Raw genomic sequence first — 23,778 nt, forward strand, 5'->3', positions numbered from 1 at the left:
GGACATATTATATGGTACCCCAGCCTTTTGCCCATATTAACCTAAAATTTTCCACTAGAGCCATTTTTTTCAAAAACAGGATGAACACTGATACCAGTATTGCCCCGTCAATGTTATCATGGTTATATTAATTGATACTATACTGCTCATGTAAATAGTTTCTATTAAATCTTCTTAATTCTTCTTTTAAAAAAATCTATCTAATATGTTTAGCATGTATGCCATGTAGATCTGTATGTAGTTTAGCACATTGATTGTAAACCTCATACAGTGTTGGTCAGCGCAGCATCATTAGATATAATGTATTAGGTGTACTGCTTGTCTATACTGGCTTCATTGGTTATACCTATATTAACAAAGGGTAATATTAAAACATGTTGCAGCCTTCAAAGCCAAAAATGGGTTTAACATGAACATGAAGTTGGTGATATGAATAAAAAAAACAATATTCATTATCCTGTTACAATGCAACACGTTTTTATTGCATGCACTAGATGCAGAATTTCACTGATTCTGACTCAGAATTGGCCAATTTTGTATATATTGCGGTTGATATCGTTAGATAGCCTCCTTGGGACTGAATTATTTAAAAACCTTTCACTCTGTACCATATGTCAATATTTCTGTAAGGTTCCTATACACTGACGTGCACCCTGGGATATATATATATATATATATATATATTTAGAACAGAAGTATGATTTGTGTGTTACCTCACATTCACTAAACATATATGTCACATAGATGTACATTGTGCAGGTGATTCTGAGGAAATATGTAACACAGAGTAGAATTCTGGGCTAAGTTAATTAACAATGTGATCAGACCTAAACACAATGCAGCTTAGTAATAAATAATAATATACCTAAATTTAAATTCAATTTTAAGAGACACACCTACTTACCCCAAGTTTCAATTGCATTTATGATCAAACCAAATAATATTCGCTACGTTAATCAAGTTAAAATAAACATGTCATTATTTATAGAACAAATCGGCCAAGCTGCATCCTCCATACTAAAATATAATTTGTTTCTAACTATTTACTAGAATAAGAAAGAAGAAAGCAGCTTTAAAATAGATAACTTCATAAAGAGAGATACTGGATCTGAGAAATCCGAGACAGTTGACATGTTTTTCCAGTTATAGATTTTTTTTTTAAACATTTAGTAATGGGCAGATTTCTGATAGCAAACTGGCAAATGTTGCACATGATATGTCCATACCAGCCTTTTTAAAAATAAGGAGCTGCCATTCAATTATATAAAGGGTTGTTACCCCATTTGTCCCTTACATGTTGGAAGGAAAATATGTACAGGGTGGATGACTAACCCTGAGCAGCATAAAATATGGAAGTCTTTATGTTAAAGATTATGGGGCAAACATTACCACACAAAGGGATTTCATAAGTATAAGTTAATGGGGGGAAACACCTTTCCTGTTACGAGATGCCTACAGAATATTTGAATAGAGTTCATTGTAAAATAAAAGGGTTTTTGGCCCATTAAACTCCTCCACCTTCTAAAACACAAAAAAGAAAACATTTCCTTAAACCAGCAAAAAGTAAAACGCAGTATAAAGAAAATAATGTGTTTGAGATGTACAGCAGCATTAGAGGAACAGTTAGGAGGGTGGGTGGGAAGTTTGATGGGGACCTTTACATCTAATTAAATGCTTAAAGCTGACATGTTAATAAGGCACTTAGGAGCTGTATGACCATCTGGTTTCAACTTCAGTGCTACATTTTTCTTTTTTTGTGGCAGGGAGGATGAATCCCTCTTGTTTTCGCTGTAAATACCTTTCTGTGTGGTATAAATATATTTTACCCCTGAGTTGTTTGACCCCTTCAAACGACCCCATCCCAACTTTGATGAGAAAGTCAAGCACATTAACCGCTCCTTCTGCCTCTATTTTAACACAATACCCACAGCCTGGTAAGAAAAGAAACATCTTTCAAAGTATAACCCGACCCCCCCAACACACTTTCCATGACGGATATTACGCTAACTAGGCCAAAATTGTGTGCGTGCGTGAATGCTTGTGTGTCACTATGTAATTGTGCAGAGGTTTTATTTATAGAGATTGTGTTTTCAGTTCTATAGGCTCTCCCGTTGCTTCCTGCTGGCCTTCAGGCTCTGCAGGTCGAGCTCCTTTAAGGATTGAAAGTCTCTCTGACAGCCCTCTCATTCTTGGAAAGAGGATGAAGTCATAAACAAGACCTCCGAGTGCTCCACCGATGATAGGACCAACCCAATAGACCTGTATATTTGGGAAATAATTGAAATAAGGTAAAACAATTGGGAATTATGGATTTCATTAGGTATCACACTCTTTATGTTGCTAGCATTCATATGGTAACCATATCACACTCTCTTTCAATGGATGAAGTTTATTCTTTTGTTTAGTGCTAAAGGTCCACTAACCATCATATATTTTTGTAATTGTGAAAATGTTCTAAATATCAAACACTAGATCATTTGCTTATGAACTACAGCTCCAAGTTTGTTAAGGAAAAAACATTACCATCCAGATAAACTGCTTACATTGGAAGGATATTAGCACACATTCTTTCTCTTAAGAGCCGTCAGCAAAGCTTTTGGGGGAGTTCTGTACACAAATGTTGAATGGAACACCCCCAGTTTGCCATAGAGCAAGAAAGTGACATTTTTAGAAATTAAAAGCAGCTGCAGACTAAAATGGGAAAGGTATTTGTTCTAGCAATACATTTGCTAAGACATGATTTTGGGGTTTCTTTTTTAACATTTACTTACACCACAACTCTATGACCAATTAAAGTCAGCAACTAAATCATACAGGATCTAATAAAGTATTATACTGCCTTTTCTCATTGCATCCCCTGAATGTTTATCCAGTGCAGCAGTTGCGGTTGAATTGGAAACATTCTTATACCTATAGGCCAATTTCCCCAGTCTAAGCTTGGTCTTAGACTGTTTCTGCCTTGCATATCCAGAGGAAAAAGCCCAATATGAACATGCATGTCTGTACAGATACTGTTTGGAGTATCAGGTAATTTTATTTTGCTGCTTGTTGGGGGATTTCCGCTCACTTCCTGTTTTGGACATGCAACAGGAAGTGAGAGGGAATTTCCCAAAGTGAGCAAAATTCCAATCTGAAGCTGGCCACGCACTGGCTGAATGCCAAAAAAAAACTAAAATTCCTCCATTTAACAAGGGGGATGGTATTCTGACAACGGAACTCATTTGGCTGCAGCCGTTGATTGACAAAAGCTTTACAGTATATTCCTTCGACAGAAGTCAATTATTTGACCAAATTTTGTTGAGTGGGCATGACCACACACTAATCAAAATTTGTCCGGTCTCTGCTGAATCTGCCGAATTTCAATCAGTGTAGACCCAGCTTTAAACAGTTATCAACAGAAGAAAATGTACTCTCCTCTGTTACTTTAATGAAAACTCTAAAATTTAGAATTTCACTTTATTTTCTGTCTCGGTAACAATGGTCACCAGGACAAATAGAGGGTTGAATGTAGCTAGCAAGGATGCAGGCTGCAATAAACACTTGGCGGATGATTTAACCTTTTCTTAGATTACCCAAAACTAAAAATGCTTGCCTTTGCATAAACTTTAATTACCGTAGACACCGTTATTTTTTCAACATTAAAGTAGAACTAAACCCTAAATGAATGCATTTTAGTTTGATAAAGCACTGTGAATGATAAGCAATTGCTATTTTTCTTATAAAATACTGTTTTTGATTTTTTTTTTTACAGCTAAGTGCTGATCCCACCTTGTTCAGCTACTTCCTATCCTTAAACACTTCAGCATCAGTTGCACATCAAAGCTGATGCTTTCTAGCTCACATATGCCCTTGTTTCCTGACTGCACAACCAGGGGCACATCAACAGCAGGAACAAGTACCTTCATGAAGGATCCCCAGTTATTCTTTTAGTTAAAGCTGAATATATACAAAGAGTGAAAAATAACTTTTGAAATTACATACACATGTTCAAGCGTAAACCTAGAAACAAAATGTAACGTGATACTAAAGGCCCCTTTCACACAAGGGAGTCCGTCGGCGGCATTCATTTTTCTCAGTGGAGGATCGATCCACCGCTGAGCAGGCGGATGGCAGCTCTGTCTCCACGCTGTGTGCGGAGGCACAGCTTTCAGGTCCCCGCTGTTCTCTATGAGGGAATTGGATGGGAACGGACCGTCTGTCCGTTCTCATCCAATCCCATCCGATCCGATGGACGGATGGAAAATAGGGTTTCTATCCGTTCAGATTTGACGGATCGGATCAGATCAGATGTCAGCGGACATGTCTCTGCTGACATCCGATGCCCCATAGAGATGCATGGGGCATCCATTCAGATTCGCCAAAAAAAACAGACAGGCGGATCTGAACGGTCCGCCTGTGTGATAGGGGCCAAAGGTTTTTCTTTTTTTCTATAAAATAAAAACGAGATTATAGTTACTTGCTTTGTGTAACAATATTGCACAGAGTGGTCCCCTACATCCTTTTTCACAGTCCTCTGTACTGTTGAGGGGACTGTGAACTAACAATCAGATTATCATCCGATCACTTCGAAAGCGGTATTTTTCATCTGATTTTCTGATTGTGTTTACTGAGCTGTACTGTAAAGGCTAGTTATAGATTGGGGTGGTGGCCACTTACCTGCTCAGCTTGTCAGCTGAATTATGCTTTCAGCTGCCATTGCGCTTTTTCTGGGTGTCCAATGTGTCCCTACGCTTTTAACTGCTTGCCGACCCCCCTCCGCAGATATACTGTGGCAGGCTGGCTCGGCTTACAGGTACGGCGGTTTGCGGGAGCACTCCTGGTGGCGCGCACCCACCCCCATAAGCCAGCGGAGAAGCCGATCCACAGGGCCAGCGGCCACGATTGCTGCCAGGCACCCACGATCGCTCCCTGTGGAGAGAGAATGACAGTCTGCTGTTGTAAACACAGCAGATCGTTGCTCTCTCTGGAATGCACACAGTGAGCCTGTGATCCTCCTATTTAGGATCACAGGTCTCTGTGTTGATTCCACAAATCCCCTCCCATACAGTTAGAATACACCCCTTAGGCTCACACTTAACCCTTTGATCACCCCAAAAGTGTCAAAAATGTTAGTTAGGGATCAGATCTGTGGCAGTCTCACTAAAAATTTCAGATCGCCGCCATTACTAGTAAAAAAAAAAAAAAATGACATAAATCTTTCCCCTAGTTTGTAGACATGAAAACTTTTGTGCAAACCAATCAAAATACGCTTATTGGGATTTTTTTTTGCCAAAAATATGTAGCAGAATACAAATTGGCCTGAAAGGATGAAAAAATTAGATTTTTTAATTTTTTTTTGGGGGGGGAATGTTATAAAGCAGAAAGTAAAAACTATTGTTTTTTTTTTTTCTTTTCAGAATTGTTGCTCTTTTTTTGTTTATAGCGTAATAAATAAAAATCGCACAGGTGACCAAATTCCACCAAAAGAAAGCTCTATTTGTGGGAAAAAAATGGACATACATTTTATTAGGGTACACCATCGCACTACCGCGCAATTGTCATTTAAATTAAGGCAGTGCCGAATCGCAAAAAAAAAAAGGCCTGGTCATTAAGGGGGCAAAACTTTCCGGGGCTGAAGTGGTTAAGGAAGGGTGGGCTCCCTCCAGGCAAACCTGCCCTTAATTTATCCATGGCTATCTGTGCTCCAACTTGGAGGCTCACAAAACTATAGAGTAAAGCCCCGTACACACGTACCGATCGTCGGCATACAAACGTTGGCGGACGAAAGATCTGCCGATTGTACGCTTGTTAGTATGGTGCCTCCGACAGCTGTCTGCGCACATTCTGCCGACAAGAGTCTTTCTTGCAAACATAAAAATTTTTGTATGCGGACACCAGAACGGACGATTGTTCGCCAGTCAGTACAGAAATCAGCCGACAGACCGCAGATTTGCAAGACTGGGCATGCTCAGAAAAGAAAAAACACAGGGAAAGTTAACCATTACATGACATCACTTCTGCAGTCAGCTGAAGTCGGCGGACAAAATTCTTGTGCTGTCTTTGCACTTTTCAACAGACATCGACATCCCGGGGAGAAAAGACGAACGTTTGTATGACGACGATCGGTACGTGTGTACGGGGCTTTAGGACCACAGTATACAGAGGAGCCTGTACGAGGCACTGTGGCTTTCACATATATTTGCAAATGTGTGCAACTAAACCCCTCTGTCTTTGACATGAACTATTACACAGGGCTAATTTTTTTTTTTGCAGGCTAGCTGGTAAGTTTGCTGGGAAATTCTCCTTTGTTTGTAATAGACTTGTCTGCATTTGTTCATCTTCATTATATGTGGGATGTGGAGGCAAAATAGGATTTGTTTTTAGTTCTGCTTATAGAAAGTGACAAGGACTCTACATTTCTGGCAAGATCACTAGATATTTTCTCTGTTTGTTGAAAATGTTCTTCGCATGAAAAATGAAAACCAGTGCAGTCACCACCATCTAAGGACTGGAAAAATGCATAATATTACTTTTTGTTCTTGGGTTTAGTTATCCTTTTAAAGCTTGTATGAGATTTTAGTGATTTTATTAACCACTTCTGGACCGGAAGGTTTTTTCCCCCAAATGACCAGGCCATTTTTTTGCGATACTGCACTGCATTACTTTAACTGACAATTGCGCGGTCGTGCGACGCTGTATTCAAATTAAATCAATGTCCTTTTTTTCCCCACAAATAGAGCTTTTTTTGGTGGAATTTGATCACGTGTGCAATTTTTTATTTTTTGCACTATAAAAAAAAAAAGAACGATGATTCATTATTTACTTTCTACTATATAACATTCCCATTAAAAAGAAGATTGAAAAATCAAATTTTTTCATAATTTTAGTCCAATATGTATTCTGCTACATAGTTTGGTAAAAAAAAAATCCCAATAAGTGTATATTGATTGGTTTGCGCAAAAGTTCTACAAACTAGGGGGAAGATTTATGTCATTTTTATTTATTTTGTTTTACTAGTAATGGCGGCGATCAGCAATTTTTAGCGGGACTGCGACATTGTGGCGGACATATCGGACGCCTAACTGACATTTTTGACACTTTTGGGTGGACCAGAGACATTACTACAGTAATCAGTGCTAAAAATATGCACTGTTACTGTACTAATGACACTGGCACGGAAAGGGTTAACACCAGGGGCAATAAAAGGGTTAAATGTGTCCCTAGGGGGTGCGTTCTAACTGTGTAGGGGATGGGCTTGCTGAATGAACACAGAGACCTGTGTTCCCAAATAGGAGGAACACAGGATCCCTGTGTTCATCACTGACAGAACAGCAGTCTGCCGTCTTTACAACTCACAGCGCTGGAGCCCGTGAACCGGGAAGAAGCGCCGGGGGAACATGTCAGCCACTTCAGTGGTGACTGGGCGCCACTACAGGGGCTTCCTTCCAAGGTAAGTATTTCCTAATGTGCTAGTACTAATACTAGCACATTATGCCATTGTCTTACAGGTTGTTGTTTTTTTTGGGTGGGGGGGGGGCGCTTTAAGATGCTTTGTCCTCATTTAGGCATTGATTTTTAGGGTTTTATTTTGAATTTTAGGAGGACAAAAGATGAATGTGTACAGGATGTACAGTTACCAGTCCTTTAAAATGTGTCTAAAACCAAAATGTTTTTTTCTTTTGAATAAAGTAGGGAAGAGGTAAAACCTCTTTAAGGTTATTGCTAGCATTCAACATCCTGTCCTGCACTGTCACCCACGATCAGTATAAAAGGGTGTGCAGCCAAAAGTGGCATCAAAAATTCCAAATTAAAGAAATGCTTAGCATTTCTTAAAAGAGAAGTTTGGGTTTCTTCTTCTTTTCTTTTTAAATTTATACTTACCTAGGTGGATGCAGCATCGATCCGATGCTGCATCTGTCCCCCGGTGCCTCAGCACTGAGAACCGAGCGATCGAACACCTTTGATCACTCGGTTCTGACCAATCCCTGAGCAGAGAGCTGCCAACTGTCGGCCACAGTTCTCCGCTGTGCTCCCTCCTCACTCACTGGAGCGCTGGGCTGTGGAGGGGTGGAGAGCGGCCGGCTCAGGCTGTCAGCAGCTCACTGTGTGGCTGAGTCGGGTGTCAGTCCACGCACCTGGCGGATCCCGACTCCTTGATCATGGTGACGCAGTGCCTGGACCGACATCTGTGACCTCAGCAGAGAGTGGACTTCAGCCCATTCTCTGATGAAAACGGGTCACATGAGTGCAGAAAAGACTGTACTCCTGTGATCCATAGGAGATGTACAGCCAAATGAGCTTGGGCTGTACATCTCCTTCAAACACTATGAGGCAAATTTATTAATCATGCAATCTTCCTTCAAACACGGGTTTTTCCCTCTGTCAGAATGCAATGATTACAGCTGACAGCTATAGCGGCAGCAGTAATTGTATGGAAGAAGAAAACAACAGGCTGGTTGTACTGAAGTCAATTGATAGATGACTTCAGTACAACCAGCCTGCCCATAGATGGATCAAAATTTGTCCAGTTCCCACGGAACTGGACACATTTCAATCTGTCTATGGGCATCTTTAGACATTCCATCAATCAGTTCTGAAAGCCTATATGTGCTGTTTACGTGCATTTCTAGGTGTTTCAGTTGCATTACTATGTTTAAACTATATTGTACTGTGGAAAAAAAACAGAGATTTGAACCCACTAACCATTAACAAATCGAGTAAACATTCCTAAAACAAAATAAAAAAATCGAAGGGCTACACTTGCTTTTATTTTAACACACATTTAAGTGCCTACCACTTCAACATGCTTTTTTTATGTGTTTTTGATGCTTCGATGATGCTGTGATGATGCTTTTTTGTAGCTTTATTGAAGCTTGGCAAATGCCCTGTGTGTGTTGATTTTATATTTGTTTTAAAGGGGACCAGCAGAACCCTGGCTCAGTGGTACTTCCCACTCAAGAGATTCCCACCTCATTATTACCCTCCTTCAGCAGATCCCCAGCTTATTAGTACCCTCATTCAGCAGATCCCCTGCTCAGTAGTACCCCCTGCTCTGCTGATGGCCCACTCAGTAGTACCCCCGGCTTTGCTGATCCCCACTCAGTAATAATTCCACACTCTGCTGACCCCCCACTCAGTAGTAACCCCAAGCTCTTCTGAGCCTCTGGTTTGCTGATCCTCTTATTTTACCAGTCCCTACTCGCCTCCTGCTATATTGCTCCCATGCTGCTCACCATGTGTGACATCTGCTAGTTTTTCCTGCTCTGGTTCCTCAACTCTGCTTATCCCCTGCAGCTCAGTCCACTCTCTATTGTCCCTGCTCACTTTTTGCTATAGCATTCCCATGTTGCACACCACATGTGCTGTCTGCTAGTTGCTCCACTCCAGTCCGGGCCCGGTTACCATCCTGCTGCTCCACACTGCACAGCCAGATGTGATGTCTGCACCAGACACTTCTAGAATATATACACATGAATCGGAAGTGACTGCTGATGACGTCTTTCCAGTTGGATCATACCTTCAATACCTCCAAAGCGAAGCTAATGCTGAAAAAAAAGCCCCTCAAAAGCTTAAGGTGCTGTAAACGAGCATTGTCATAGAACTCTATGGAAGCTTTGGAGATGTTTTGAAGCACCAAGAAAGCGACATGGGGTATAAATTTTTAAAGCAAGAGAAGCAAAGCAAACACAATGTGTGAACAAGACTGGGAGGTAACCATTTTTCTTAGTGACAGCTGCTTTGATTGGCATTCAGAGTGCTTAAAAAAAGCGTGTCCAATGCCACATTTTGAAGCAATTGTAAACGAGCCCTTAGTGCATGGCCGGCTTTAGAATAGAGACCACACTACACAGGCCTTGACAAGGCTTGTGAACTTTACATAGATTTGCAAAAATATATAAAACTATCACCTCTGTTTTCAATACCTAGTTCTGGCTATTTCTTTCATTTTGATTTTACTGCTGTCTCTATTTATCCTGGTGACCAGGAACATATAAATAGGTAAAGTTTTCCAACGGGCACACTTGTTTTAGTGACCACTTGCTTCCATTTCAGAAATATCCTCTCACTTCCTATTTTGTCTAAATAAAGGAAGTAAAGAAAAAGCTTACCAAATGGGAAACAGACACCACAAAAGAAAAAACCTGACACAATCCCTATGCTATCAAAAAGTTAAAGACCAACTGTGGGCTCGGGATTCCCCTCCCCCTTTTATTATACTTACCTTTTTATAAATGTCATTAGTCAGATCTAGCAATGTAACAGGTCCTCTTCACCCTCCCCTTCTTTTGGTGGTAGATGAATTCTTGAGTGCTGCAGAGAGCTATGCTCGTGGGGCAGAACCATAATGCCCTAGGCTCACAGGAAGTGGGTTGCATGACTCTAGGTGTCATTCAACCCCTAAAGAGGAGGGGCGCAGTATAGGTGAGTGGGTGGGACAACGGCAGACATAGGGGTTAGTATAACAGTCAAAGCTATTTCTTATATTTCTATATTTCTTATATTTTAGGAACTACTGGGAGTTTTCATTTCTTTTTCCCAAGCTTGAATTGGGCTTTAAAAAAAGCTTTGGCTTTAAAGAGGAAGTAAACCCTCCTCTGCAAGTTGTACCTATAGGTAAGCCTATGATAAGGCTTACCTATAGGTACTGTAAATATCTCCCAAACATGTACTGTTTATGAGATATTTACCTTACATGCAGCCAGTGACGTCACTGCCGCATGCGCACTGAAGGAACGGCCGCTGGTGCCGTTCCTTCAGAGTCCCATGCCGTGACCGTCGGCTGGTCACGGGAGTGGCTCCGGCCAATCAAATGGCCGGATGCCGCGATCCCGGAAAACGGGCGACTGAACATGTCGCCCGTCATAGAGGTGAGCGGACGGCACGGCGGGGGCTCGATATAAGGTAAGTATTGCATAATGAGCTAGTATGCGATGCATACTAGCTCATTATGCGTTTCTCTTTCAGGGTGAAACCGAAAAAAAAAAAAATCGAGTTTACAACCTCTTTAAATATAGTTTATCTATCTATCTATCTATCTATCTATCTATCTATCTATCTATCTATCTATCTATCTATCTATCTATCTATCTATCTCTGAACATGTATCTGTGAATTCTAATCAACAAATAAAAAAACACACAAGTTTCTTACCCAATGATTGGTGAAATTTCTGGTGAGTACTGCTGGAGCAAATGATCTGGCTGGGTTCATACTAGCCCCAGTGTAATACAACTAAAGGGACATAAGAAGAGTTTACATGTGAGCAGATAAAAATAATGTCTTTGTATGCCTTTACATGATTTACAGATATATCTAAGTTTATTTCAGTCATTTAAGTACAGTATATAGTCACTAGAAACTCATCAGTACAGAGTAACCTCTTTCTACAACCAAAGATTAGTTATTTCTTTTATTTTGATTCATGGTCACCTGATGATCAACTAAATGCTTAGATTGGCGGTAAACTATTAAAAAATCTGTCCAACCATATCCATTTATCTAAGCCAGAGATTACCTTTTTTTATTTTTTTTATTTTATATTATAGTTTGATTAGATTACTGCAGATCCTTAATGGATATCTAAGCAGTCATTGACTGTTACATGCCTGTTTCTAAAAGATAGATTCACCGTTTTTTGTGAATCTTTGTTCTTTTACAACATTTTTTGTCCTAACAGATGTTCGATTGCTTGATTCACCAGTGGGATTTCTCAGCCTCTGCAAACTTAGACTTTGAGAACAAAAAATTTCCATGGTTTGTACAGGGTTATGACAGAAAGGGACACAATTATTTTTAATAATTTTGTGTCTTCTGTTTTCACGGAACATATGGAACCTTCATTTAAAATTTTCAACGATTACGGTAAGTCATCAATTTTCTAGTATATTTCCTAAAAATGGCTTAGGAGAAAATTACGCATGAATTTCAGTGCACCATTTCTCTATAAATAGACAACTCAACCACTATTTTGTACTTATGATAGAATAGATACATTCTATGGCATGAAATCATTATTGCTTTGCCTGAAATAGCCATTGGACTATTATTTATCTATCAAATTCTAGAATCTACTGGACAGAGGTCTAGATTTTAACTACAGGTTGGGCCCAAGGTGCAAGAGTCTGCATATGAGCATAGGAATCAAACTAAAGTCTAACACAGGTACTTTCAGACAACCTAAGATGTCTGCACGTTCGCTCTAATATGACCCTAGAAACATTTTTGTCAGCTCATTATTACTTTAATGTGTTTAAGACTGTATATCATGTAAACAGTATGGAGTATAGCTTATTGTTGAGAATTTGCTTGTAAATTGTGTCGATGTGGATCCTTAAAAAAACCTAATATTTGTACCCATGTGCAACTGTGCTGCTAAATTGTTTATGTGATGCTAGGATGAAATTGATATTAATTTTTCAATACTTTCTAATGTGGTTAGACATTACATAACCTAATCATACTGCAAAGAACCCCTTGCCATACTGAAGTACACTTCTATCCTAATCATCCTTCCTCCATATGATATGAGGTCAAAACTAAACAACTTTCAGTTGTATCCAATTAGGCACTATTTAGTTTCAGGTAAATCTAAAGGAAATGTGTACAAGAAAAATGAACATGTATAGCCAGCCTTACTCAGAATATTTGCTGCCTTAAAGGTAATATTGTGTAAGGTTAATTGTTGCTAAGCAGTACTTAGACATTCCCGTGTCCATGGTGTGAGATTATCTAATCATATCCAATCCACTTTGCCCCTAATAACTGCTTATCTCACCAGGTTTTGGATTTTTTTTTTGAGCGCTATATTGACAGTTAGTGGTGTCAGTACTGTGCTGCTTATTGTTCTTCTGAGGGACTGCTAGATTTGAAGCTGTACATACAGTACAATGAACTGTACAGCTAATTAAATTATGTGAACCTGTGGCTCTTCTACCAGGCTCATTCTGCTGCTTGTTAATGCTAATCTCCTTCCTGTGCTGTCTTAGGATCTATGGCTCCTCTCTCTCTCTCTCTCTCTCTCTCTCTCCTGCTGCCCATTTATCATTATTCTCTATTAGTAATCAGTTCACATCCATTAGTTTATTAGACTGGCAGTAACAGGGGGCGCAGGTCTGACATGAAGCAATGCCTTTCTCCTTAATCATGATGGCAACTACCATACAGTGACACAGCAGAGCAAGACATGATAAGTTGATCCTGGGGAAAGAATCAGCTATAGTAAGCCTTTACCAGTGATTAGTACTTGGCCCTTCTTTAGATGTTGTTGGGACCAGGTTTCACATTATAGGTCCTCTATATGTTTTTTTGCCTAAGCGTATTCATTTTTTGGTAATTTTTAGGTTTAATAACATTCTTTCTATGTGTATGTTGTTTTAGTTCATATGTAACGAATATATGTATCCAGATAGTCAGTGGTAGGAGGGATGGAAGTCTTAGAATCTTGTTACATATTCTTACGTACCCCAAAGAGGTGTCCCAAAGTAAGAGAAAATCCAATGGCCAAAGACACAGAACCCAAGCGCCCATTCCTCCTTTCATCATAGGTGGCAAAGATGCAGAGCACAAATTGGAGGGTGAGGAAAATCTCTACTGTTGTTGCCTGGCCAAGACTCACACCAGGATGGAGCTGTAAAGAAGGCAGTAAGGTTAGAGACCGTAAAAGCATTTTAAGTCCATTAATAATAAGACGCTTTTTCTAAACCACAAAGACATATTGTTTATTGCATGTTTAAATAAAAGACTGCGGTTTGACATTGAGCAATCCTGACTTCATTGAACTATCATTCTGCAAAAAAATGTTTGACATGTTTTGAATATATGTAAAGTGCGACATAAAAGGATCATAGTGTTTATTTCAATTAATTTTTAATACTTTTTCTTTTAAAATTGTTGCTTGAAACTAGAATGTTTGATCATTACAGGTTCTTTTGTGGTTTTTATTTAAGTTTCTACCTAACAACCTTGCTAATAATTGATTCTATTATACGTTATTGAACAAAGATGTGCTTTCATATTTAGGAAATTACTTTTGAGCTTAATGGTATTGAACACCTATTAATAACCTAAAATAATAAAATTAAGTAATCATTTCAGTTGTGCTGTATTGTTACATTTTTTTTTTTTTTTTTTTTGATGCGCTGTCCCTTATTATATTAGATGTTACTGAAAAAGCTTTGAACTTTGTATTAGAGCATCCACAGGTAGTATCTATTAACTGTATATGAAAAAAAACCTTGTAAAACATTTGAAATTCTTGAAAGAGAAGAGGACAAGATGTTAAATGGCTAAACATATTCAGGGGAATTCAGAATGGCTCCAATGCCACTTTTCTGGTGGTAGTCCCGTTAAGAACTACCTGTGACTAATTCATGCAAGCATTGGTGCCAGCGTCGGTAATTCTTCCTACTGCCACTTTAAGAACCTATTGCTATGGCAGCAATAAGCTTTTAAAGAATTACCACAGTAGAGGCATACAGAGGTATGGCAGTACTCAGAGTGGGCCCTGCCTATGTTAGGAAGCTGTCATGTATGTGACAGCTTCCTGCACAGCACTGGCCAGAAGATCAGCTGGCCGAAAGCTAAATGTAAATAATGGAGTGGGATACAGTGATGTCAATGCTGCAGGGATGGGAATGAATTGTCACTGGGTGGGTGGGCCTGATGGGGGAACTGGAAAACTAGTTCCCCTATCAGGTCTGCTCTACTTTTGAGTGACAGTGCACAGCAGTGGCAAGATCTGAAAGACGCTATTGGACTGAATAGGGCCTATGGATCTGCCCAATGCCTGCACTGTCAATCAAAAGTGGAGTAGACCTAATGGAGAACTTGTCTCTCACTTCCCCATTAGGCTCCACCCATTCCAACTATAAAAATCCTTGGCCAAGTGCCTGTCAGTATGGCCGGATGTACACTGGTAAAGGATGGTTCGTTATGGAGTGGAATGGGGACACTCCTTCCTCAAAGCAGATGTGGACAGATTATGTACCCCTCTGTGATGGGTGCATGAACTGGGCGCAAGTACCAACAGTTTTGTGCTGCGCCCCAATGGAATCCTACAAGGTGTCAATGACACCGTTTTTAAAATTATCCCCCCCCCCCCAATGACTAGCAAAAAGAGTCACAAATTACTTCAGCCACTGCTGGTTTTCCTTATAGCACATTATATATAGCTAATATGTGCAAATTTCCATATTCCAATATATTTTCCCAATAATAAAACCTACGGACTTTTTCTTTAATTGTTAAAAAGTAAATTAGAAGACAATTAACACATCCTTAATTCTTTGTGCATTTATGCATTTTACCACATTTATACATACTTTACTGTTAACATGTGGTGCTTTACTAACTCTCTCATGAGCATTATTATTTTCTTTAAAAACATTTGTTTATTCTCAGCATTTACATGCATGAGGAATAGCTGATAATTAATGCAACCCTATCGCTTCTCTTTAATAATAAAAAAATAAATAAAAAAATGCCAGCAGCTGAAACCTGTAATATCAGAGGTTGAATACTTACCTTTTTGTTGGGTGGGAGGCATGTATGTTGTTCATTTTTTTTTTTCTCAGAACTATTGGTATTATTGCTATCACTTCTGAGTGATGGTTAATGATGTGTCTCCATGTTTTTCTTCTGACTCAGTGGCCAAAGGGAAGAACCATGGCACCCATACATGGACACACTATCCGACACTCCAAAAAGTGTTGGATAACAGCAGTGCTGCTAGCTCTGCAATGAAGTAAAAAATTGACATGTCTCCCATGACAGACGTACATTTATGTCCTCTATTACAGTTTGCAGCTGCTGGATTTTTTATTTTAAATCAACAGGGTCCCTTTAAAATAAACCTGCAGTGGCAGTAAACCCTATATCACAAACCATAAACAAAAATTTTTTATTTTTACCACAGGTGATTGTCCTATACTCATGGCCATCACCGGTGTTATTCTTATTATAGGTGGTATCAGACATATTTTACTGTTTTACCAACATATATTCATTCATATATTATTTATACTGTATTGTTTTTGTGCTCAATTATTGTTTTCATTGTAGTTGTATTGCTGGGCTGCCTGTTTGTTCCCTCTTCCTGGGAGCTGCGATGCTCACCAATGAGGAAGCCCTTCCCCCCCCCACCTTCCCCTTCTCGTCTTGGTGCAGGTGTGTGGGCAGGTGATCTCCTGCTGAGCATCGGCACCACGCCTCGCGCCATGTGCGTGACGCCATCAAGATGGCGCCGCGGCATTGGCTGCGCTTCCCATCTGGTGTGTTCAAAAGCACCCCTTCGGAGGCGGCTTGCCATATGGCGCTTCTTCTGTTGGGGACTGCCGTTTCAACACACGTCAGTGTGGCGTTGGGGGTACTGTGCTTGGACACGGACGTGGCACCTCGTCCTTGCGTAGTGGATCTCTACTTATTTCTCATCTCACTCGGATTATTTTATACATTGTAAGTCACCTTGCTTTCACTTATCTACATCACTTTTACTTTGTCCTTCATGGGATCCCTCACTTCAATTACTTTCTTTATCCAGCACTTACTTTCTCATCTGGGTTTCATTCTTACTTGCTATGTCTTAGTACACTTTTATTCCTTTATTCGCATATTCTTTACATGTCCCTACTTTTTTTTTTTATTCAGCTTCTTCTAGACTTTACGCCACTCATATTTATTTTACTTTGCACTTGTAATTCGTGCATATACTCCTATACTCCTCTACCAGATTACTTGGCGTCTATTCAGTCACCCACTTGATTATGATTTTCAATTTTTTTATATACTTTTTTCACTCTTTTATACATATTTCCCCATTATTATTCATATTCATCCCTCTTTTTCCAGTTCTTGCCATTTTCGTGCCCTGCTTGTCCGCACTATATGTGCCCCTTCAGCTCCTGGGAGCGTTGTACTTCCAGCCACTCCCAGCAATTCATACCAGCATACCAGTAGATCTGAGCTGCATTGTAAGTTGACTAGGTTTGATGTTTCCCTCTTCTTTTTCAATATTACAAATTTTTGATATATCATTTTGCATTATATTACACATATATATCTTTTGCAGATATACATCATTATTTTCCCCTGATGAAGTGGAATAGTGTCCACAGAAACGCGTCGGGCCTACTCTGATGCAATTCAGCAACATGTATTGACAACTCTACCATATAACTTTTTGGCCATATGTGCAATTTTTATCTACGCATTCCAGCTCATATCTACAATGTTTCTCATTCAACAACTTTTTTTATTTCTGTAACATGCAATGTTTTTGTCATTGTAATAAACATGGTTTACAATTTAATTGGCCAGTCTATGCGTCTCATTCAAAGTCTCAACTTCCCCTTTTGTACAATTGAATTAGGGATGGAGGTGCTTGGTTTTATATCAGGTGCCTCATTCAAAGTCCCGAAAAAGTCCATTATATCGCTATATCACAAACCAGACCATTCCTTTTAAAACTTAGACTCTGGTATACATTTTAATTTCACATTTATGATTTAAATCTGTGCAGTATGAAAGCCAACAGTTATATTGTATTTAAAGTAGAACTGAAAGCAAAAGTTTTTTTTTTTAAGTTTTTTTTATTTTAAATAGAGTAAGGCTGGTCATACATTATATAGTTCTTCTACAATTTTACTTTAGATTTACCAAAACCATATAATATGAGGTCAGACCTAAACACTCTCAATTTCTGTGCAATCAGGCAGGCCCTTACACCTCATAGTTGAAGGCAAATCTAAAGGCAATTGAATAAGAAATTTGTATAATGTATGACTAGACTTAAGGAAAGTTATAACACCATGTCAGGCTCTTTTTTGCCATATGTGTTCCATTGGGGAGATTCCCCATCACTTCCAGCCCCTTAGCCAAAACAGGAACAGTGAGGAACACCCTCCAAAGTGAGGAAAATCCCTGATAGTCACCAGAACTAGAGTCCCAATCGGAAGATTTAATCTCAATTCCTGTTCTGGTGACCACACAAAATTTGGGATCTTCTTTCACTTCAGTTGTAACCGTCATGGGGGGAAAATAGAGAGGGCGAATTTCCCTAATGGGGACAAAGACAGCAATAAAGACATGACAAGTGTTCTAATCCCTCTCTGTTCTATCTAAAACTAAAATTAATATTATTTTTTTGTTTTAGTATGATTTAGGCAAGTGACTTGTTATATTTTATTATCTAGCTGAAGATAAATTTATACAAGTATTTGTGCTAGTGGGTGTTCAAAGGAGTTGAGGAGGGGGAAGTTCAAAGGAAATCTCTACCTTTCATTTTCAGTTATGTATATATTCTTTATGTAACTAGATGTTTAATTACCATGTTACTTTTGCATTCTGTGAAGTGTTTCACTTACCTGCATGATTTTGTAGAATCTAGCATTTTAAAGGGATTTTAGCTGCTCACACTGAACTGCAGTCTATTGTCTAAGGCAGGGTTTCTTAGCCAGGGTTCCACGGAACCCCAGGGTTCCTCCTGAGGTTGCTAGGGGTTCCTTGAGCAATGGGCAATTTCTGCCTCTCAGACAAGTTTCCAATGACACCATTGTTCCTTTTAGCTATCTGTAAGGGGGTAATTCTTCCCAATGATGACAAGAGTAAGGAGAATTCTTCCCACTGACTGTCACACTAATGTATCATGAGTTGTAGATTTTTCATTTTTAGCAGGGGTTCCCAGAGACCAGAAATGTATTTCAAGGGTTGAAAAGGTTGAGAAAGGCTGGTCTAAGGTCTGATTCTTACAGCCATCTCTGCTATCTGGTATAGCTTTATAAATTACCATATATATATGGTATATATGAAGAAAAAAAAAAAAAAGCTTTCAGAAATCTAGGTTCTTTCTTGAAGTATTATAACAGATAAAAGCTAAAGTGGCAGAGAACAATCATACATACAGATTCTGAACAGAGACTATGCAGGGTAAACAGGATTATAAAAAGGCGAAAAATGTTAAACTAAAAAATTACAAGATTCAGAGGGTCACTTTTCAAATTGTTAATGGCTGACCCTCTGACTTGATAGCTAACCTGTTTACATGTCATCTTTTATTATCACATTTAATTTATATCTGTATACAATATTTGAATTCTATTAAGAATCTGTCTATCATTTTTTACTCTGCTACTTCAGTTTCTATCAATAGACCTTATAATGGAGTGTAGTGTTCGGAAGGACTGTATCATTAATTACTCTTAGCTTGTAAAGGAATCTATTTTAGTGGCTAATACTCTGCTTTCTGTACCTGCGCTTTCAGGTCTAAATTTGGTGACAACAGCAACATAATATTCCAGTGAGTGAAGTGGTGTTAGGCATCATTCACACTGGTACACTGGTTCCCTGGGAAGCACAAGCAACCTTTATGCTTTCAGATCACTTTTTTCCTTCCCTTAGAAATTCTGGCTCTAAAGCAGGTTTAAAAACCTTTACACAGGTATAGCTACATTTAGAGTTTCTAACCGAACTCTGGATGCCAAGAGTTCTATTATCTCTAAACACATTTATACTGAAAGGCACTAAATGCAACTAAATGGCTAGTTTAACTACTATTGTTGAGAAGTCATAACTTGCATGTATATGCTCTTAGAAGTGTGCTTTAAACGCATATAAATGCAGGTTTGACACCGCAAATGTGAATGAGGCCTTAGGAAGAAAAGCTCCGCTGAAGACAGAAATTTAGGCAAACAGGTTAAGTAATTAAACACCAGGAAGAGTGAACACACTGCAAGAATAAAGCACAGCTTTTTACGATGAGTATTTACCGTGTTGAGGGCCAAGTTGCCACGGACTGCTGCAGGAGTGACACCATACAGAACGGCAGCTCCGGCTACTGCTCCCAGCAGTTGTGCTGCAATGTAGAAAATGGCACGGAACAGGGACATCTGAGAGCCAATAAGGAAGGCAAAGGTGACTGCTGGGTTAATATGAGCACCGCTGACATGGCCAATAGATTGGACCATAGTGGCCAGTATAAGACCAAATGCTAATGCAATAAGCAATACATTAGCTGGGCCAGCTACCCACTTCAGAGATGCACCCAAGCCAAAGAAAACATAGAACATAGTACCAAAAAATTCAGCAAAAACGGCTCTCCAAAAGGAGAATGAGCGGAACTCCCACATGATGGGGGACTTTGTGTGATAACAGAGAGGAAGAGAACAGTAAATAAATGGAGATTTTCACTTTGGGTGCGGGATGCCCCGGTATATTTATAAAAGTCCCCCCCAATAGTGAAGGAGATGATAAACTAAGATAATCCAAATTTAGGTAAAAACAAATAGGTTAACACAAAATGAAAACGTACAAAGAAAAACTAAACGTTAAAAAAACCCAAAAAAAGCCACGGACAGAGTAACTGCTCCAAACTCCCAACTGCTGTGGATACTTCCCCCCCAACCTGTTTATAGAGTGGCGGGGGGATTTATAAGGGGCAGAGGTTGTGACATGTTTAATCCCCCTATACAGAGACACACCACCCCCTAACGGGAGGGGTAGAGTCAGAGAGATAGTGGTTAACTCTTCCGTTGTATTCTGTCTCCTCCCTCTGGGCAGCTCAAAATATAAGACCACACCAGTTTGTTTTGGCTAGATGTTAGTTTAAACCTGATGCTAATGGCAGCGTGTGATAGAAATACTAATATTCTTCTAAAACACATTTCCTATATTACAAATGTGACTTGATTGTAACTTAAATAAAGTGCGAAAAATGGATTTATATATAAAGCAGTAATGGATAGGTATGTAAGAATAAAACTGAAATTTATGTTGCCCTTCATGCAGAAGTTACAACATACAGAATATACAAAGTCTGTATTCACAATGTACACTTACAAAGCTTCAGTATGTACTAAAACGTGTTAAACAGTGCATCAGTCTGGTGGCTTGAGTTCATAATAATTATTGTGTTCTTTATATGTCTGTCTGTTCGGAAGTATGGTATTTCTTATTATTTCCATTAGCAATCCTGAAATGTGTATCTAACATTTTTTTAATATCCAGAATGACAGATGTAGCTAATTCTCCATCATGACACATTTTAGAGACTTGTAGTGCCCACTCCCACCTTTGTCCACTAAATTCTGTTTTATGTAATGCAGTATGAGAACCAAATGGACTTGTGTATTCATGATAACTGCATTGGGAGGGACATGCAGTGCCAGTACCACTTTATTAAACAGGTATTTTAACCTGGTATACATCTGATAAGCGAAGCCCCTGCCTTGCCCTCTCACATCCTCCACAGCTTATTTTGTAGCACAAGCAGGTTGCATCTAACTGGATTGTGCTTCTGTGTACAGTTATCTGGCTCCTTTCAGGCTGGGGGAGGCATCCTAAATCCACAGCTCCCCGATGGGATTATCCCATGTGCAGTTGGGATTGTTTTCAAAGCGCTGTGCGAGCATCCTCTGGAACAAAGGCACTTGCTGTGTGCGAGATTTCATTCAGCACAGATCCTAGTCCATTTCTGTGTACTGTGCTGTCAGCATTTCCCAGATCCCAAAAAATGATCTATCTATCTATCTATCTATCTATCTATCTATCTATCTATCTATCTATCTATCTATCTATCTATCTATCTATCTATCTATCTATCTATCTATCTATCTATCTATCTATCTATCTATCTATCTATCTATCTATCTATCTATCTATCTATCTATCTATCTATCTATCTATCTATCTATCTATCGAAGAATCTACAGGATCATGTTGGTGATTAAACTATTAGGTTAGGGCAAAGAACATTCTAAATAGTTAATTCGCCTTGCTAATTAACTATTTAGAATTTCTGATAATTCAGGGATCCAAAGGAGCAAATAGTTCCACTGGATGAAGAACATATAGTATACTATAATGCACAGATACCATCATAATTTCACAGATGTCAAAACTGAAAACTTTGGTGTTCCTTTGCTTAAGTAATATCATTATTATACTATTACAATGAAACCGGAAGTGATGTCACTTGCTTTTTTTTTTTTTCAAATAACAATTTTTATTGATCAATTTTTCTGTTTGTTGAGAACAAAGAATAAAGCAAATATCGTTGAGTAATATAGAGACAATTGTACAATACAAATATTTGGCTCACATATGGATAAAATAGTCAGCAAAATAGTCAACCTAGTGGTAGTCATCCTGAACATGTATAGTCTCAACAGAACTCATAAAAATATATGAGGAAGGTGGTGAAGCAAGGAAAGAAGAAAAAGGGAGAAGAGAAAATGAGAGAAAGAAAGAGGGGGGAGGGGGTAAGAGAAAGTTCAGGGTAGGTCCTCCCAGAGGTGCCATAGTTCCCAGATATGGTTGTGAGCATCCAACTTGTCCCCTATCCAGGCTGTTAATTTCTCCATTAATTTTACATCCTTAACCCTAGTGTAAAGAGCCTCAGTAGAAGGGGGGAGACGTTTTTTCCAGTGCAACGCTACAAGGCAGCGCGCAGCCATAAGGATATGATGTGGCAACTTCTTGTGAGGTTTAGGAAGTGGAAGGTGGGTCAGTCACAGGAGAAAACATTTCTTTGACCATGGGATAGATAGCCCCAATAGGCAACCCAGCAACTGCTGTACTGAGAGCCAGAAAGGGACTATTAACAGACATGTCCAGTATATATGGAGGAGAGTCCCGCTATCCTCGAGGCAGCGCCAGCAGTGGTCACATCTGGTGGGATAAATAGCATGGAGTACGTCCGGTGTCAGATACCAAAAATAGAGAATTTTATAGGTATTTTCCTTATACAGAGTACATAGGAAACTCTTAGCTGCCCGAGACCAGATCGTCTACCATGTCTGGAGTGGGATCTCCTCACCCAGCACCGTCACTTGCGGTTTTATATGCACCATTTCCTGGGCAGTACAGCCAGGAGACACATCTAACCAAGCCGATCTGTGCTTGGTTAGATGGTGTAAAGGGTAGGGGAGACATTGGGGTCTATTAGACCCCTAATGTCTCCAAAAAGAGTCTCTGTTACCTGCCTAGTGCTACCACCTAGTTAACCCCTTGTGATAGCAATCATGAAAAAATAAATAAAAAAATAAAGGAAAAAATTAATGAAATTATAATAAAATATATTAAAATGTAAAATAAAATTGTCAAAACCCACATTGCCCCGCACACCTGCGCAAATGCAGGCCCAGGGTACGGATGTGAAGTAGGTGAAAATATGTGAAAACCTCTAGTGAAAATATATGAGATCTGACAAGTATCAATAAAATAAGAAAAACAATTAGAGCACAAAAATATAAAGTGCTCATGTTCGAAAAATACATATATAAGCCCACAAAACTTTGTCAATAAAGTGATCAAGTGCCAAATAAGTGACAAATTGTGTGAAAGAAAAATATTCAACATATAAATATATATAAAAAATATTGTAATCAATAAATAAGTCAATAATAAAATTAAATCCAAGTGCCAGTAATTTTACAATCTTCAGTGAAAAAATGGGACTGTGGATACACTCGTGCTCCTCCTCTCTCCCAGGTCTGCACTCACCAGAGAGAAGAACCCCTACAGGGGTAATGGGCATCAATCACAGACTGAATATGGCTTCTTCTATACAGTGGGTACGGAAAGTATTCAGACCCCCTTAAATTTTTCACTCTTTGTTATATTGCAGCCATTTGCTAAAATCATTTAAGTTCATTCTTCTTCCTCATGAATGTACACATAGCACCCCATACTGACAGAAAAACACAGAATTGTTGACATTGTTGCAGATTTATTAAAAAAGAAAAACTGAAATATCACATGGTCCTAAGTATTCAGACCCTTTGCTGTGACACTCATATATTTAACTCA

General features: G+C 39.1%; 1 protein-coding gene across 1 annotated transcript; it reads right to left on the bottom strand.

The window, feature by feature from the left end:
* Window positions 1-2,073: 2,073 nt before the first annotated feature.
* On the bottom strand, window positions 2,074-20,099 carry LOC309548608 (lens fiber major intrinsic protein; the record flags this gene model as incomplete). The annotated part of the gene is made up of 4 exons (XM_082248584.1): window positions 2,074-2,259; window positions 11,131-11,211; window positions 13,442-13,606; window positions 19,740-20,099. 4 exons carry the CDS (start codon window positions 20,097-20,099, stop codon window positions 2,074-2,076), a joined length of 792 nt encoding a protein of 263 aa, XP_082104710.1.
* Between the last annotated feature and the right edge of the window lie 3,679 nt (window positions 20,100-23,778).

Source organism: Pelophylax lessonae (assembly GCF_965119305.1).
Source record: "Pelophylax lessonae genome assembly, chromosome: 2".
Classification (NCBI taxonomy): domain Eukaryota; kingdom Metazoa; phylum Chordata; class Amphibia; order Anura; family Ranidae; genus Pelophylax; species Pelophylax lessonae.